Source organism: Somniosus microcephalus, chromosome 2, assembly GCF_052327205.1.
Source record: "Somniosus microcephalus isolate GS21.2 chromosome 2, FLI_Smic_1.0, whole genome shotgun sequence".
In the NCBI taxonomy this organism is placed as follows: Eukaryota; Metazoa; Chordata; class Chondrichthyes; order Squaliformes; family Somniosidae; genus Somniosus; species Somniosus microcephalus.
Window position 1 is genome coordinate 351,512,617 of NC_140988.1, and position 19,424 is coordinate 351,532,040.

The window sequence follows — 19,424 nt, forward strand, 5'->3', positions numbered from 1 at the left end:
CGCATCACCATGGAAAGGTTGGCAACCTCCATGGAGGAGATAACTCGCCAGGGTACGGAAAACATAGTGAGTGCTCATAAGAGAATGACATCTCTTGAGGAGCGTTGGCCATCTGTTGAACAGAGAAACCAGATCTTCATGGAAGTCCTTCTGAGTAGGACTGCCAGTGCAGAAACGGGTCCCACTGGCCCCCTAAAGCGCAGCAAGGTGCTCTCAAGCCACTTCCAAGCGCTGGCCCCTTCTGGCCTGTGCAGCTTCAGGTGAGTGAACAGCAGCCTGGTGCTCCTGGTGCTCATCCTACTGTTCCTGGTTCTGCTGCTGCCGCCTCTGCTGTTGGAGATCCTCTAATGCCAGGAAGGGAAGGTACCAAAGGCCTCCCATGCTTCTGGCAGATGCCTCCGTTAAGGGGGCGCTGAGTTAGGGTGGTGAGAGGGGCTTCCCAGGAGCTCACACTGGAGAAGTGTGTGAGGCTCCAACTTTCTACAGCTGTTCCTAAGCCTTCAAAAAGTTTCCCCAAGCCTTCATCAACAAGGTTCTGCAGCCTGCAAATGCTGCCTCTTTAAATCTCTTCAGCCCTCATTGACCTGCAGCTGACAGCAAGCAAGCCAACTGTTTTCACACCAGCTCTCATCAGCGGGATTCCCCGCAGGCGTGTTTGATGTGGGGAAAGCCCCAAAGTCGCATCGGCCCCAGAAAATCTACCTCAACAAGGAGATAATTGCTCATTACTGCTCCGACGACCAGTCCCGCCAGCGGCAGCCGGGACTGAGGCGGGTCACATAGAAACAGCGGTCCGAAAGTCGGACGGGGCGGGTCCCGACCCACTTTTTTGCCGATTTTCGGCCCCCGGCCACCTGGAAAGCCGCCCGACGGCGGCCAGAAAATCGACCCCCAGGTCTTCATGGAAGTCCTTCTGAGTAGGACTGCCAGTGCAGAAACAGGTCCCCATGGCCCCCTAAAGCACAGCAAGGTGCTCTCAAGCCACTTCCAAGCACTGGCCCCTCTGGCCTGTGCAGTTTCAGGTGAGTGAGCAGCAGCCTGGTGCTCCTGTTGCTGATCCTGCTGTTCCTGGTTCTGCGGCTGCCACCTCTGCTGCTGTAGATCCTGTAATGGCAAGAAGGGAAGGAAAAAAAGGCGTCCCATGCTTCTTGCAGATGCCTCCGGTGAGGAAGCGCTGAGTGAGGGTGGCGAGAGGGGCTTCCCAGGAGATCACATTGGAGAAGTGTGTGAGACTCCAACCTTCCACAGCTGTGCCTAAGCCTTGAAGAAGTAGCCCCAAACCTGCAACAACAAGGTCCTTCAACATACAAGTGCTGTCCCTTTAAATCGCAGCTTCTCCGATTGACCTGCAGCTGCAAGCAAGCAAGCCGGCAAGCTTCATGCCAGGTCTCATCAGCGGGGTTCCCCGCAGGCGTGTTTCAGGTGGGGAAAGCCCCAAATTCACAACGGCCCCGGAAAATCTTCCTCAACAAGGTGATCATTGGTGATTAGTGTCCCGACGACCAGTCCCGCCAGCGGCGGCCGGGACTGAAGCGGATCGCGCAGAAATGGCGGTCCGAAAGTCGGATGGGGCAGGGAATCAAGTGGGGGGGTCCCGACCCGCTTTTTCCGCGATTTTCAGCCCCCGGCCGCCTGGAAAGCCACCCGAAGGCTGCCAGAAAATTGACCCCATAGTTTCTAAATTTGTGGATGACACCAAATTTGGTGTGGGGGTAGGGGGCGGGACGGGGGGGGATAGTTAATACTGAGGGGGATTGCAACAAATTACAAGAAGACATTAATAAACTTGCAGAATGGGCATATAATTGGCAAATAAATTTCAATGCAGCTAAGTGTGAGGTGTTACATTTTGGTAAGAAAAATAAGGAGGTCACATATTACTTGGAAAATAAGAATCTAAATGTAGTAGAGGAGCAAAGGAATCTCGGAGTACAAATACACAAATCACTATAAGTTGTGACACAGGTGAAAAAGGCCATAAAAAAGCAAACCAAGAACTGGGGTTATTTCTAGAGGGATAGAATTGTAAAGTAGAGAAGTTACGCTGAACATGTATTGAACCTTGGTTAGATCACACTTAGAGTACTGTGTACAATTCTGGTCGCCCTATTATAAAAAGGATATAGAGGCGCTGGAGAGGGTACTCCATAAAGATTTACAAGGATGATTCCAGAACTGCGAGGTTATATTTATCAGGAAAGAATGAACAGGCTGGGTAGAGGAAAACTAGAATGTAAAAACATAAGAAATAGGAGCAGGAGTCGACCATACGGCCCCTCGAGCCTGCTCCGCCATTCAATAAGATCATCGCTGACCATTGACCTCAACTCCACTTTCCCGCCCGATCTCCATATCCCTTGATTCCCCTAGAGTCCAAAAATCTATCTATCTCAGCCTTGAATATACTCAAAGACTCAGCATTCACAGCCCTTTGGGGCAGAGAATTACAAAGATTCACAGCCATCTGAGTGAAGAAATTCCTCCTCATCTCAGTCTTAAATGACCTATGGCGTGGAGATGCCGGTGTTGGACTGGGGTGGACAAATGTAAGAAGTCACACAACACCAGGTTATAGTCCAACAGCTTTATTTGAAATCACAAGCTTTCGGAGCGCTGCTCCTTCGTCAGGTGAAGTGGAGAGATGCATACAGACACAGCTTATATAGTCAGAGAATAATGCCAGATGATTACAGGTAATCTTTCTAACTGCCATTTATCACACCTCAGCAGAGAGATAATCACAGCAATCAAAGGTGTGAATGGTGTCCAAACAGGTTAGTCAGGAAAACATTACATCAAACAACAATGAGGTGGGGTCACAAGGGGTCAAATGTTGCAGATGCTGGGGTCTGTATGAAAAACAAAAAAACATTTTTTCTTCGCAGTCTTCAACATGTCATCGATGACGACGAACACCTTGCTAAGGCCATCCCCATGCTTCCACTACTCACCTTCAAACAGCTGCCTAACCTCAAACAGACCATCGTTTGCAGCAAATTACCCAGCTTTCAGGAGAACAGCGACCACGACACCACACAACCCTGCCACGGCAACCTCTGCAAGACATGCCAGATCATCAACACAGATACCATCATCACACGTGAGGACACCACCCACCAGGTACATGGTACATACTCATGTAACTCGGCCAACGTTGTCTACCTCATACATTGCAGGAAAGGATGCCCTCCCGGAGCATGGTACATCGGCGAGACCATGCAGACACTGCGACAACGGATGAACGGACACCGCGCAACAATCGCCAGGCAGGAGTGTTCCCTCCCAGTCGGGGAACACTTCAGCAGTCAAGGACATTCAGCCTCCGATCTTCGGGTAAGCATTCTCCAAGGCGGCCTTCGAGACACACGACAACACAAAATTGTCGAGCAGAAACTGATAGCCAAGTTCCGCACTCATGAGGACGGCCTCAACCAAGATCTTGGGTTCATATCATGCTACATGTAACCCCACCTGACGTAGGGTCACCCAGACTCGAGTCGTTGTTGGCTTGTTCTCTCTACACAGATGCAGCCGGACCTGCTGTGATTTCCAGCAAAAAAAATGTTTTTTTGTTTTTCATACAGACCCCAGCATCTGCAACATTTGACCCCGTGTGACCCCACCTCATTGTTCTTTGATGTAATGTTTTCCTGACTGACCTGTTTGGACACCATTCACACCTTTGATTGCTGTGATTATCTCTCTGCCGAGGTGTGATAAATGGCAGTTAGAAAGATTACCTGTAATCATCTGACATTATTCTCTGACTATATAAGTTGTGTCTTTATGCATCTCTCCACTTCACCTGATGAAGGAGCAGCGCTCCGAAAGCTTGTGATTTCAAATAAAACTGTTGGACTATAACCTGGTGTTGTGTGACTTCTTACATTAAATGACCTACCCCTTATCCTGAGACTATCCCCTTATCCCCTAGTTCTAGACACTCCAGCCAGGGGAAACAACCTCTCAGCATCTACCCTGTCAATCCCCTTCAGAATCTTGTATGTTTCAATGAGGCCATCAAAGAATGATAGTCACCATGAAATCAAATATGACAGTGGAAAATCAGGCTGGTGAACTTGAGCATGTGCCCTTTAGATTTGAGATTGTGAAAAGAGCTGTTATAACTCGGAGAGCAGCAATGGGAGGAGACCATCATGGACCTTATGAGGACAAGGGCATTGAAGGTAGAGACAAAACAGTTGTTAAGCAGCGGCAATGTTGCTGTCATGACAGGTAGCAGATCAGAGAAGGTGCAGTTAGGAGTTAGAGAGGGTTCTGATTATCCCTGATTATATAATCGCTCAACCATTGGTGGCCGTGCCTTCTGTTGCCTCGGCCTAAACCTCTCCGCCTCATTGCCTCTCTTTCCTCCTTTAAGACGGTCCTGAAAACCTACCTCTTTGACCAAGCTTTTGGTCACCTGCCCTAATTTCTGCTTATGTGGCTTGCTGTCAAAATTTTTGTCTTATAATACTCCTGTGCAGCGCCTTGGGACGTTTTACCATGTTAAAGGCGCTATATAAATACAAGATGTTGCTGTTCTGACTGCAGGTAGTTTTTTTTACAGAAGTGTAAGGGCAGAAGGGTTAAAAGCGGGCAGATGGATATGGATGATGAAGACGACGAGGAAGAGGTCAGAAGTCATTGATGATTGCGACCCTGGGGGTTGGAGAGACTTTCCATAATGGGGTGGCTGAGGAGACGTTACCTGCAGGAGGAGGCGGAGTGGGAACAGGAGTACAGCAAAGTCCATGGCAAGGGAACCGAGGGAGCTCAGGCGTAAGCTGAAGTCACTGAGACTGAGGAGTCACTGAGTGCAGAGACTAAGATGAGGTAACACAGGTGAGATCAGAACAGGGAAATCCCTGGCGGGGAGGGGTGGTTGGTTGGGAAAGGTGGTGGATGATAAAGATCTTGAAGGAGAGGCTGGAGGGGTAGCAGAAAGCGAGGTTTTTGCACGTGGAGATTTCTAGTGGAGTAAAGGGCTTGGCTGAACTATGGATTAGCAGATAAGGGCTAAATCTGCCTGATAAGGGTATGTTCGGTATCTGCGCAGTGTGTTTTGCTGCATCATTGGGGTTTAAATATTGCCGACATCTGTATACGTGTTAAAATCCCCAGCTGCTGGTTTCATGTTTGCTGAGGTGCAGCTGTGAAACTTTCGACTTTGCTCCTGTGAGCTGATGATGTTTGAAAGCGGCGAGCGGAAGGAAGGGGAGGTGGAGAGTCCATCGCACGAACCCAGGGCAGAGCTGGAAAAAGCCGAGGAAGCTGCAACAGAGCTTCCAAGGCCGGGTCTTACATTTCAAGGCCACATGGGACGAGAAGATGATTTGGAGACTCGTCGAGACCCAAAGATATTGAGGCTGAAGCTTGTTAGTTTCGCAAGCGCCGAATCCCACAGACACATTCGGAAACATAATTCTTCTGCTGTCTCTGGAAGACAGGAGTAAATTCAGTGTTCTCGAGCTCCCATCTTAGCAGCACTTGAAGGGGGCACGGGACGGAGATAAGCCCACAACACTGGAGCCCCCGATTCCCCGGCTCGCAATCCCTCCTGTTCTCGGGATATGGGCATCGCTGCAAGGTCGCATTTATTGCCCATTCCTGAGAAGGGGATGGTTAGCCTCACACCCTTGTGGTGATGGCGCTCCCCCAGCCTCTGTCCAGCTCTTGCAGACCTGGTGTTGAGGTGCCTGGTTCAGTTTAGCTTCTGGCCAGTTGTGAGCCCCAGGTGTTTGCTGGCGGGAGGTTCTGCGATGCTGGTGCAGTTGAAGGTCAAGGGAAGATGACTGGGCTGTCCCATGTTCGAGGTGGCCATTACCTGCTATCTATGTGGTGCAAATATTACCAGCCACCCGCTTCCTGCTCGACACTGCTCGAGTGCTGCTGCTACTCCAAGTGATGTCGGTTCACGTGGGATGTCCCACCTACAGTACAAACAGCCCGAATTACTTCATAAGAACATAAAAAGTAGGAGCAGGAGTAGGCCATACGGCCCCTCGGGCCTGCTCCGCCATTCAATAGGATCATGGCTGATCCGAATCTAGACTCGCGTCCACTTCCCTGCCCTCTCCCCGTAACCCCTAATTCCCTTATCTGCTAGGAAACTGTCTATCTCCATTTTAAATTTATTTAATGTTGCAGCTTCCACAGCTCTCTGGGGTAGCAAATTCCATAGATTTACTACCCTCTGAGTGAAGAAGTTTCTCCTCATCTCAGCTTTGAAAGGGCAGCCCCTTATTCTAAGATTATGCCCCCTAGTTCTAATCTCACCCATCAGTGGAAACATCCTCACCGCATCCACCCGATCAATCCCCCTCACAATCTTATATGTTTCGATAAGATCGCCTCTCATTCTTCTGAACTCCAATGAGTAGAGTCCCAACCTACTCAACCTTTCCTCATACGTCAACCCCCTCATCTCTGGAATCAACCGAGTGAACCTTCTCTGAACTGCCTTGAGAGCAAGTATATCTTTTCTTAAATATGGATTAGCCATTAGCCATTAGCAATGAGGGAAGACGGGCCCAGTCTGTGCTGGCTTTTGTCAGTAAGTGTTGACGAATGGATTAGACACCCAGGTCTGATGGGGGCAGAGAGGAGCAAGTGGTAGTCTGTCCCTTCAGCTCTGGGACCAGGGATTGAAATAACCTTCAGGTTATTAAGGGATTATGGGTCAAAGGCGGGTCAATGGGGTGCAGGTGCAGATCAGCCACGATCTAATTGAATGGTGGAGCAGGCACCAGGGGCTGAATGGCCAACTCCTGTTCCAATGGCTGGAATTTTCCGTTGGTAGCGGGCGTGATCAGTGGTGGGTCGGGTGGGAAAGTTGTTATTTTTGACAGCGTGTCGGGAACCCGCTGTCATCCCGCTCCCAAGCGCCTTTCCACCAGGTGCGTCTGTCATCGTGAACCTGACCCGACCGGCAGAGGTGGGCGACCCAATTTAAACAATTATTAGTTTGTTGTCGGAGCCTTGAGAGTGTTTTTGAACTTACCTTTTAAATTTAACTGGATGCCCATGGGGACCACGCTGCTCGGGAAGCACGTCTGTAAACCAGAGGCAGGAGTTCAGTGGCCATTGCTCCAGCTGATTAGTTGACAGGATTAAATGTACAGTGAAAGCTCCCACCTGACAGCTGATCACTTTCCTCAGGCAGAAGCTGTTTCTCATCACTGCATTTGCAACACAGATTGAGCTTTCTGCAGGCTGCAAGTCTTTCAAGCAAATCTCCATCCAGTATCACCTCATTGGAAGAGCTCTCTCACCATTGACAGAATACTCCTGTCATCTCTACTTCACCTGCTATCTATTGAATCAACATGGGTGCCCTTTATACTGTCTCACATTGGTCCGCAGAATCGGACCATGATGAGCCCAAACACCAGCAGCACCAGGCACACCAGCAGCACCAACAACAACGCCAACCTTTTCCGCAATCACCTGATGCTGCACAGGACACAGGGTATCAGCACCCGACCACATTGCTGTGCGGTCAGTGTCACTGTTTGCAGCACTCCAATGCTGTAGTACACTGACAGCACTATGTTAGATTAAACTTCAAATCAAATATGGCCGTGGTCCCTTTAAATATCCTGGTTGAAAACGCATCATGAATGACGTCACCAGACCCGCTCCATCTAATTGGGTCGGGTAACACGCTGGGTGGGCCCATTAAGGTAAGTTCATTTTCAGCAGTGGGATGGAGCCGGCAGCGAGGTCGTGACCCGCCACGGACACCGCCCGCACAGGACCCGCCAAGGTAGGTAACATTCCAGCCTATGTTCCTATAATCTCAGATCAAGGCAATGAGGCTCCCTTCCTGCTGTGCGAAACGAGTTTGGTCAGGATCAATTCAGTTTCCAGTGAGTCCCACAGAAGGCAGTTGAGGCCAATTCATTAAATATTTTCAAGAAGGAGTTGGATATATTTCTTAAGGCTAAAGGGATCAAGGGATATGGGGAGAAAGCAGGGACAGGGCACTGAATTTGGATGATCAGCCATGATCGCATTGAATGGTGGAGCAGGCTCGAGGGGCTGAATGGCCTACTCCTGCTCCTATCTTCTATGTTTCTATGTCCCAAACCTACAGCACGAAAGGTGCAACTGACAACCTCAGTCAGAGAAGGCCGTAGGATGACTGGGGCTGGAAGTAGAACGTGTCACACTCGTGCAGCCGGGCGCTGTTTTGCAGTTGGAGCTAAGCTAGCGTTGTTGGGGCCGAGTGGGGCGATCTGTACTCTGCAACTCGATGAGCCGTACCCGACCCAGACTCCGAGAAATGTTCCATTCCTCAAGGTCTGTGCAAAAACAAAAGGGGAGCAAGTGATGCTTCAGTAGTACAGCGCCTTGTGGAGCCCATCTGGAGCACTGCGGTCAGTTCTGAGAGAGGATATATTGGCCGCGGAGGAGGTGCAGCACAGGTTCACCAGAATGACACCACGGCTAAAAGGATGACATTATGAGGACGGACTGCACAAATTTGGCTTGTATCACCATGAGTTTCGGAAAATCGAGAAGTGACCTGATCTCGGTATTTAAGATGTTAAAAGGATTTGATGAGGTAGATACAGAGAAACTATTTGCTCTGGTGGGGGAATCCAGAACAAGGGGACACAATCTTAAAATCAGAGTTTGGACATTCAGGAGTGGAATCAGAAAGCACTTTTTCACACAAAGGGTGGTGGAAATGGGACAATTGGGGCTTTCAAGACTGAGACCGATAGATTTTTGTTCAGTAAGGGTGTTAAGGGATATGGAGCTAAGGCGGGTAAATTGAGCTGAGGTCCCAGATCAGCCAGGATCTCATTGAATGGCGGAGCAGGCTGGAGGGGCTGAATGGCCCCCTCCTGCTCCTATCTTCCTAACAGCCTTTGCCTTGAGAAGTACAAATATTTAGCAGAAACAAATAAATACACAGGTCGATAAATTCTAATACAGCAGGGAAGAAAAAAGCTGGCACGCTCCGCACCTTGCAGGGGGTTCATTTCAAAGTTAGTTTTCCAGTCGGCTGGGAGGCACTCACTTTGGAGATTGATGAGCCAGCCCTAGACTGGGAGAAGTCTAAACCAAGAAAATTCAGTAGTGAGGCAGGTCCTGTTTAAGAATGACTGTGATCGAGTTAAAGCATAAAAAAATCCTCCCTCAAAATTCATGTCTCTATGAGCAGGGAGCTTTTTTACGGCTGGGCTGTTTAAACATTTAGCACTGCATCAGCGCCGCCTTGTGGCAACATTGCACCATAACACCTTTGATGTACGGATGATGCAATGCACTGAGTCAAACACTAGATGGCAGACACCACAACAAAAATCCACCGCAAGTCCTTGGACAACGTGGACCACTTTCCATACCTCGGGAGCCTACTGTCAACAAGGGCAGACGTCGACGACGAAGTCCAACACCGCCTTCAGTGTGCCAGTGCAGCCTTCGGTTGCCTGAGGAAGAGAGTGTTTGAAGACCAGGACTTCAAACCTGGCACCAAGCTCATGGTCTACAGAGCAGCAGTGATACCCGCCCTGCTGTATGCCTCAGAGACATGGACCATGTACAGCAGGCACCTCAAAGCACTGGAGAGGTACCACCAACGCTGCCTCCGCAAGATCCTGCAAATCCATTGGCAGGAGAGGCGCACCAACGTCAGTGTTCTTGCTCAGGCCAACATCCCCAGCATCGAAGCTCTGACCACGCTCGATCAGCTCCAATGGACGGGTCACATTGTCCACATGCCCGATACGATACTCCCAAAACAAACGCTGTACTCGGAGCTCCGGCACAGCAAGAGAGCCCCAGGTGGGCAGAGGAAATGTTTCAAGGACACCCTCAAACCCTCCTTGAAAAAGTGTAACATCCCCACTGACACCTGGGAATCCCTGGCCCAAGACCGCACAAAGTGGAGGAGAAGCATCCGGGAAGGCGCCGAACACCTCGAGTCTCTTCGCCGGGAGCAAGCGGAAGCCAAGCGCGGGCAGCGCAAGGAGCGCACGTCAACCCAAGCACCCCACCCACCCGCCCCTTCAACCACCGTCTGCCCCACCTGTGACAGAGACTGTAGGTCCCGCATTGGACTCATCAGTCACCTGCGAGCTCATTTTTAATGTGGAAGCAAATCATCCTCGGTTCCGAGGGACTGCCTAAGAAAGAAGAGATGGCAAGAAAGCCATTTTTGCCCCCGATTTTAACTGCGGGTCAGTTTTGGGCGGGTGAGCAGCGGTGTGAGTTGGGAATAAGGCCTAGGGTATTTTGACTCCAGTTCCTCATTTAAATCCCACCCAAAACTGACTTTCCACCTGTTCCGGGCGGGGTGCAGCGGAAAATTGCGCGGCCCACTGACAGCGGAGGAGTGGCTGGATCAGCCCCCGTGGGGGTCTGCGGCCAGTGGAGGGGGGGGAGAGGGGAGTCCCAAGGGTGAATTTTAACCCCCCCCCAAATCAGATGGGTTAGGGTCGGGTGAGATGTTAAAATTTGAAATTACCTCCAACCCAACCCCAACCCGACCACATCCGGAGGTTTACATAGAAACATAGAAGGTAGGAGCAGGAGTGGGCCATTCGGCCCCTCGAGCCTGCTCTGCCATTCAATGAAATTCAGTACCCTGTCCCTGCCTTCTCCCCATATCCCTTGATCCCTTTAGCCTTAAGAAATATATCTAACTCCTTCTTGAATATATTTAATGAATTGGCCTCCACCGCCCTCTGTGGTAGAGAATTCCACAGGTTCACCACTCTCTGGGTGAAGAAATTCCTCCTCATTTCAGTCCTAAATGGCTTACCCCTTATCCTTAGACTGTGACCCCTGGTTCTGGACTCCCCCGCCATCGGGAACATCCTTCCTGCATCTAGTCTGTCTAGTCCTGTTAACGGAGACGGGGCAAGGGACGGGCAGCCAACCCGCTCCCAGGAGGTGGGTTGGCAATTTAAATATTTCAGTGAGGCTGGCAGCCTCACATAACCCAGCCCGGTCGGGTTGCCCAGGCCTCGGGAAACCCGGCAGCTGAAGGGAGGCGAGGACAGTTTCGGGGAGGAGGTAAGGGCCTTTACAGCACTGCTTGCAGCCAGGAGGAGCAGAAGTGCTTCCCCTCGGCCACCCAAGCTTACCCTTATGCCTTGGATCAGAACCCCCTCATCAGACCACCCCCCTCAATATAAAGACCCCCGGGGTCGGAGATCGGAGCCCCCCATTGGGATTGGGGATCAGACACCTTTATGGTGGCGGTGAACTCCAAGGGGGGTAAGTGGACGGAAACAACCCCTGCTTCATTTAACTGCAGCTGGACACACTTAGGGCGGTCAGATCAGGGTCGCAGCGGGGTCACGGGAAATACATTTTCAGCAGCCCACGTTTCAGTGCAGATTTTCAATGGAGGGCCTCTTCGGACCATATTAATTGCCAGGCCAACCCTATGATGCCTAGAGTTGCCAACCCTCCACGCTTGGCCTGGAGTCTCCAGGAATTGAAGATTGGGGTCCAGGGCACTGCTCTGAGCAACCCTGGAGAAAAAAACCATTGGGACGTGAAAAGAATTGTCTGCTTTTTGGAAATAATCTTTGAACACATTTGCTTATTAGTTATAAAATAAACATTTGGTATGGGAAACAGGCTGTTCGACTGAAGCTGAGAATCATCCAGTCTGTTCGCTTCTCAACCGGTGTGGGGAGGCGGTGCTCAGAGAGGATGAACTGGTTGGTAGATCTATGGTGGAGGCAGGGCAGTAGGAGGCGGGAGGGCATGTGATGTAACCTCCAGGAATACGCCTAACTAGTGTTTGGCAACCCAACACCACTTGAAATAATAATAATAATAATCATCAACTTTATTGTCATTGTTAGTGCACAAGTGCAGTACAATGAAATGTAGGCTTGCGGCTCCCGAGAGTGTACATTTAGATTAAGACATTTAACATTCAACAATCATTTGGCTTGTAATACATTAACATAAACATAATAAAGTGCATTGGCAGATGTGCAGGCTTTAGAGTTTATTTGTAGAGTTCAGTAGGATGACAGCCCTGGGAAAGAAGCTGTTCCTAAATCTGGTCGTTCGGGTGCGAATGCATCTGTAGCATCTCCCAGATGGCAGGGAGGCAGTAATCTAAAGGAAATCCGTTAGAGTAGAAAAAAAACAAGGAGGTAATGTTGAACCTGTACAAGACGTTAGTTGGGCTATAGTTGGAGTATTGTGTTCAGTGTGAGGTGAAAGCAGCTGCCATTGAAATCAGGGCAGCATGAGTGTGGCATCAAGGAGCCCTAGTAAAATTGAAGTCAATGTTGATCAGGGGGAAAACTCTTCACTGGCTGGAGTCATACCTAGCACAAAGGAAGATGGTTCGGGTTGTTGGAAGCCAATCATCTCAGCCCCAGGACATCGCTGCAGGAGTTCCTCAGGGCAGTGTCCTCGGCCCAACCATCTACAGCTGCTTCATCAACGACCTTCCCTCCAACATAAGGTCAGAAATGGGGATGTTCGCTAATGACTGCATAGTGTTCAGCGCCATTCGCAACTCTTCAGATAATGAAGCAGTCCATGCCCACATGCAGCAAGACCTGGAAAACATCTCGGCTTGGGCTGATAAGTGGCAAGTAATATTCGTGCCACACAAGTGCCAGGCAATGACTATCTTCAACAAGAGAGAATGTAACCAACTCCCCTTGACGTTCAATGACATTGCCATCACCGAATCCACCATCAACATCCTGGGGGGTCACCATTGACCAGAAACTTAACTGGACCAGCCACATTAATACCGTGGCAACAAGTGCAGGTCAGAGGCTAGGTATTCTGTGGCGAGTGTCTCACCTTTGGACTCCTTGAAGCCTTTCCACCACCTACAAGTCACAAGTAAGGAGTGTAATGGAATACTCTCCACTTGCAGTTCCAATAACATTCAAGAAACTCGACACCATCCAAAACAAAGCAGCCCGCTTGATTGGCACCCCATCCACCACCTTAAACATTCACTCCCTCCACCACCGGCGTACTGTGGCTGCAGTGTGTACCATCTACAAGATGCACTGCAGCAACTTGCCAAGGCTTCTTCGGCAGCATCTCCCAAACCCACGACCTCTTCCACCTAGAAGAACAAGGACAGCAGACGCATGGGAACACCACCACCTCCAAGTTCCCCTCCAAGTCCCACACCATTCTGTCTTGGAAATATATCGCCGATCCTTCATCGTCGCTGGGTCAAAATCCTGGAACTCCCTCCCTAACAGTACTAAGGGAGTATCTTCACCACATGGACTGCGGCGGTTCAAGAAGGAGGCTCACCACCACCTTCTCAAGGGCAAATAGGGATGGGCAATAAATGCTGGCCTTGCCAGCGATGCCCACACCCCATGAACAAATAAAAAACAAGTTTTGGGAACCCCATTATAGGAAGTATACAAGGGCAATGAGAATGACACAGTGTGGATTCACCAGGGATGAGAGGGTTAAAGGTCGTAAATGCGGCAGTCAATTTGCGCACAGCAAGCTCCCACAAACCGCAGCGTGATAATGACCAGATAATCTGTTAGTTTCAATGGTGTAGGTTGAGGGATAAATATTGTCCAGTACGCCAGGGTTAACTCTCCTGTTCCACTTTGAATGAGTGCCAAGGGATCTTTTATGTGGTTTAACATCTCATCCGAAAGACGGCATATCCGACAGTGCAGCACTCCCTCAGTACTGCCCCTCTGACAGTGCAGCGCTCCCTCAGTAATGCCCCTCTGACAGTGCAGTGCTCCCTCAGTACTGCCCCTCCGACAGTGCAGCGCTCCCTCAGTAATGCCCCTCCGACAGTGCAGCGCTCCCTCAGTACTGCCCCTCCGACAGTGCAGCGCTCCCTCAGTACTGCCCCTCCAACAGTGCAGCGCTCCCTCAGTACTGCCCCCCGACAGTGCAGCACTCCCTCAGTACTGCCCCTCCGACAGTGCAGTGCTCCCTCAGTACTGCCACTCCAACAGTGCAGCGCTCCCTCAGTACTGCCCCTCCGACAGTGCATCACTCCCTCAGTACTGCCCCTATGACAGTGTGGTACTCCCTCAGTACTGCCCCTCCAACAGTGCAGTGCTCCCTCAGTACTGCCCTTCTGACAGTGCAGCGCTCCCTCAGTACTGCCTCTCCGACAGTGCCGCGCTCCCTCAGTACTGCCCCTCCGACAGTGCAGCGCTCCCTCAGTACTGCCCCTATGACAGTGTGGTACTCCCTCAGTACTGCCCCTCCCACAGTGCAGCGCTCCCTCAGTACTGCCCCTACGACAGTGTTGTACTCCCTCAGTACTGCCCCTCCAACAGTGCAGCGCTCCCTCAGTACTGCCCCTCCCACAGTGCAGCGCTCCCTCAGTACTGCCCCTCCCACAGTGCAGCACTCCCTCAGTACTGCCCCTCCCACAGTGCAGTGCTCCCTCAGTACTGCCCCTCCCACAGTGCAGCGCTCCCTCAGTACTGCCCCTCCCACAATGCAGCGCTCCCTCAGTACTGTCCCTCCGACAGTGCAGCGCTCCCCCAGTACTGCCCCTCCGACAGTGCAGCGCTCCCTCAGTACTGCCTCTCCGACAGTGCAGCGCTCCCTCAGTACTGCCCCTCCGACAGTGCAGCACTCCCTCAGTACTGCCCCTCCGACACTGCGGAGCTCCCTCAGTACTGCCCCTCCCACAGTGCAGCGCTCCCTCAGTACTGCCCCTCCGAAAGTGCAGCGCTCCCTCAGTACTGCCCCTCCGACAGTGCGGTGCTCCCTCAGTACTGCCCCTCCGACAGTGCAGCGCTCCCTCAGTACTGCCCCTCCGACAGTGCAGCGCTCCCTCAGTACTGCCCCTCCGACAGTGCGGAGCTCCCTCAGTACTGCCCCTCCCACAGTGCAGTGCTCCCTCAGTACTGCCCCTCCGAAAGTGCAGCGCTCCCTCAGTACTGCCCCTCCGACAGTGCGGTGCTCCCTCAGTACTGCCCCTCCGACAGTGCAGCGCTCCCTCAGTACTGCCCCTCCGACAGTGCGGCGCTCCCTCAGTACTGCCCCTCCGACAGTGCAGCGCTCCCTCAGTACTGCCCCTCCGGCAGTGCAGCGCTCCCTCAGTACTGCCCCTCCGGCAGTGCAGCACTCCCTCAGTACTGCCCCTCCGACAGTGCAGCGCTCCCTCAGTACTGCCCCTCCCACAGTGCAGCGCTCCCTCAGTACTGCCCCTCCGACAGTGCAGTGCTCCCTCAGTACTGCCCCTCCCACAGTGCAGCGCTCCCTCAGTACTGCCCCTCCGACAGTGCAGTGCTCCCTCAGTACTGCCCCTCCCACAGTGCAGCGCTCCCTCAGTACTGCCCCTCCCACAATGCAGCGCTCCCTCAGTACTGCCCCTCCGACAGTGCAGTGCTCCCTCAGTACTGCCCCTCCCACAGTGCAGCGCTCCCTCAGTACTGCCCCTCCCACAATGCAGCGCTCCCTCAGTACTGTCCCTCCGACAGTGCAGCGCTCCCCCAGTACTGCCCCTCCGACAGTGCAGCGCTCCCTCAGTACTGCCTCTCCGACAGTGCAGCGCTCCCTCAGTACTGCCCCTCCGACAGTGCAGCCCTCCCTCAGTACTGCCCCTCCGACACTGCGGAGCTCCCTCAGTACTGCCCCTCCCACAGTGCAGCGCTCCCTCAGTACTGCCCCTCCGAAAGTGCAGCGCTCCCTCAGTACTGCCCCTCCGACAGTGCGGTGCTCCCTCAGTACTGCCCCTCCGACAGTGCAGCGCTCCCTCAGTACTGCCCCTCCGACAGTGCAGCGCTCCCTCAGTACTGCCCCTCCGACAGTGCGGAGCTCCCTCAGTACTGCCCCTCCCACAGTGCAGTGCTCCCTCAGTACTGCCCCTCCGAAAGTGCAGCGCTCCCTCAGTACTGCCCCTCCGACAGTGCGGTGCTCCCTCAGTACTGCCCCTCCGACAGTGCAGCGCTCCCTCAGTACTGCCCCTCCGACAGTGCGGCGCTCCCTCAGTACTGCCCCTCCGACAGTGCAGCGCTCCCTCAGTACTGCCCCTCCGACAGTGCAGCGCTCCCTCAGTACTGCCCCTCCGGCAGTGCAGCGCTCCCTCAGTACTGCCCCTCCGGCAGTGCAGCACTCCCTCAGTACTGCCCCTCCGACAGTGCAGCGCTCCCTCAGTACTGCCCCTCCCACAGTGCAGCGCTCCCTCAGTACTGCCCCTCCCACAGTGCAGCGCTCCCTCAGTACTGCCCCTCCCACAGTGCAGCGCTCCCTCAGTACTGCCCCTCCCACAGTGCAGCACTTCCTCAGTACTGCCCCTCCGGCAGTGCAGCACTCCATCAGTACTGCACTCGCAGCCTAGATTTTGCGCTCGAGTCCCCGGAATGGTGCTTGAACCCACGACCTTCTGACCCAGAGCCTAGCACCTTTGTGATATTGTGATGATGTAATGAGGTACTATATAAATGCAAATTTAATTTTTAACCTGTCTGTTCTCTTTCTGTTGCTGACTGACCTGCGATGAATTTCCAACATTTCCTCTCTGTATTTCTGATTCCCAGCACTTGTATTTTTTCTACAGTTTAAATGTCGAATCCGCGGTAGATAATTCATGTGATCGTCTGACTGAGCTCCTTATTTCCTCACAGTGAAGGCCGCTGTGTATTTAACAGTGATCTAATGTTGACTGAAGATGATGAATGGATGATTAAACACATCCGACCGCGGTACTTGCAGTTAATCTCTGGCCCTATTAATCACTTTCTGAAATGTGCCTTGCAGCAACACTTTGACATTAAATATTTCACACAGTGGAGTTCAGTGATACAGATGCTAACTGAATGTGTGCTGGTTTGCCTTAGTCCAACGTGCTTCTTATTCAGAAACTTTGAAGTGAATGGGAAGGAAAACCACGCAGGGTGTATAATGGGGCGGATAATCCGTTACCGCCTGTTTCCGGCCCCATCAAGTTTCATAGAAACATAGAAGATCAGAACAGGAGTAGGCCATTCGGCCCCTCAATGAGATCATGGCTGATCATCCAAATTCAGTACCCTGTCCCTGCTTTCTCCCCATATCCCTTGATCCCTTTAGCCTTAAGAAATATATCTAATTCCTTCTTGAATATATTTAATGAATTGGCCTCCACTGCCTTCTGTGGTAGAGAATTCCATAGGTTCACCACTCTCTGGGTGAAGAAATTCCTCCTCATTTCTGTCCTAAATGGCTTACCCCTTATCCTTAGACTATGACCCCTGGTTCTGGACTCCCCGGCCATCAGGAACATTCTTCCTGCATCTAGTCTGTCCAGTCCTGTCAGAATTTTATAAGTTTCAATGAGATCCCCTCTCATTCTTCTAAACTCCGGCGAATATAAGCCCAATCGACCCAATCTCTCCTCATACGTCATTCCTGCCATCCCAGGTGAAGTCTGGTGAATCTTCGCTGCACTCCCTCCATGGCAAGAACATCCTTCCTCATAACAACCCCCTCCCGCCCCCTAATGTTTACTCACATATCTATTCCAGAAGGATTCACTGGATACCAATCAGGACCAGATACATTGACTGTTGCCCCCTCCCCCGCCGCCCCCCCTCCCCCCCACCAGCCCATCCTCCGCCCCAGCTCCTGCCTTAGCTGCGATCAGGTCAGGGAATTCAGGAACTTGGAACCTTCAGGGTCTGCTTGGCTCACTTCACGCACAAGGCAGGGCCCTTAACCAGTGATTCAAAATCATGGAGCTGAGGGCGAGGCAAACAAAGAATAGGAGTACAAAATAGGAAGATAGGAGCAGGAGGAGGCCATTCAGCCCCTCGAGCCATTCAATGATCTGTGACCTAACTCCATTTGCCCCATAGCCCTTAATACCTTTGCTTCACTAGAACCTATCAATCTCCGATTTAAAATTAACAATTGATCTAGCATCGATTGCTGTTTGCAGAAGAGAGTTCCAAACTTCTATCACCCTTTGTGTGTAGAAGTGTTTCCTAATTTCACTCCTGAAAGGTCTGGCTCTAATTTTTAGACTATGCCCCCTAGTCCTAGAATCCCCAACCAGCGGAAATAGTTTCTCTCTATCTATCCTATCTGTTCCCCTTAATATCCTGAAAACTTCGATCAAATCACCCCTTAATCTTCTAAATTCTAGGGAATACAACCCTAATTTGTGTAATCTCTCCTCGTAACTTAACCCTTGAAGTCCAGGTACCATTCTGGTAAACCTACACTGCACTCCCTCCAAGACCAATATATCCTTCCTAAGGTGTGGTGCCCAGAACTGCTCACAGTGCTCCAGGTGTGGTCTAACCAGGGTTTGTATAGCTGCAGCATAACTTCTACCCCTTTGTATTCTAAAATAAATGGGAACAGCCTAAAGGAGAAGGAGGTTGGTGGGGGGGGGTGGCGGTGGGAGGGGGGGGGGGCGTGGTTATTGGAAAAGACCATGAACCCATCAGAGCAATGTGCAGCAGTGGTGAACGAAAAAGCAAACTGGACCTTGGGATGTATAACTCGAGGGTGGAAATACTGAGTGACATGAATCAGTCATTCGTGAAAGAAAGACTTATGAGATAATACTGAGCAGCCTGCGGGTGGTGCTGTCCAGGGAGAGTATAAATACTCGGGCACGGGCCCAGCTTGCGCAGGACATTCTTAACAGGAACTAGTGAAGGACACAACTAGACCTCCATGTTGTAAAACAGTAGATTAAAGCTTTGTTTAACGCTTAGACCAAGTGCCTAGTGTAAGGATATCAGCAAATAGTGATGATATTTGTCTGTGTTTGATTACTTATACCTTACAGCATATTTGTCTGTGTTTTTGATTGCTTGTGCCTTAGCAGCAGAGGTCATGTGACCAGACAAGCAGGCTGGCAGTTTTACTTTCAGTTTGATTCTAGCTGCATCACAGCATAGTGTGTTCTGTAAAAAGCTGTAGAAAGTCTTGAACAAGACTTTAGATTAAACAACATTCTCTTTCAGGAATGAGTCTTTATTGAACCCAAAAAGAAATCAAAACATGATGTCAGAAGTGGCTGAGAGAGAAAAAATCTGAAGTTAGCAACTTGATGGGACAGTGAAAGCAGTTGTGGCAAGTAAGCGAAATCAGCTCTCCACATATTAGCAAGCCAGAAGAGAACATCGTTGCTTACCATTAGAGAATAGCTAACGAAGTGAAAAAATGGAAGGTTTACTCCCACCGGCGACGCTTCAATTGACCGGTAATGTGGCTGAAAATTGGAGGAGATTCAAACAACGTGTAGGGTTGTATTTATCAGCAATCGGAGCTGACGATAAAAGTAATAAACAGAAATCGTCCGTGTTTTTACATGTAGTGGGTGATGCAGCGCTGGAGGTATATAATAATTTCATATTTGCCGTTGATGGAGACAAAATGAAGCTAGATAAAATAATGGAACAGTTTGAGGACTACTGCATACCTAAACGCAACGTGACCTTTGAGAGGCACAAATTTTTCACATGTGTCCAGAAAAT

The 19,424-nt window shown here is 51.1% G+C and overlaps 1 protein-coding gene across 1 annotated transcript in view; it reads left to right on the plus strand.

Moving 5' to 3' along the window:
* Positions 1-4,603: 4,603 nt before the first annotated feature.
* Positions 4,604-19,424, plus strand: part of LOC147123690 (trace amine-associated receptor 1) — a 56,329-nt gene continuing 41,508 nt past the window's right edge. Inside the window, exons 1-2 of the mRNA XM_085966940.1 lie at positions 4,604-4,636; positions 5,184-5,378. Of these exons, the coding sequence (XP_085823066.1) occupies positions 4,604-4,636; positions 5,184-5,378 (228 nt within the window). The remainder of the gene's footprint in view (positions 4,637-5,183; positions 5,379-19,424) is intronic.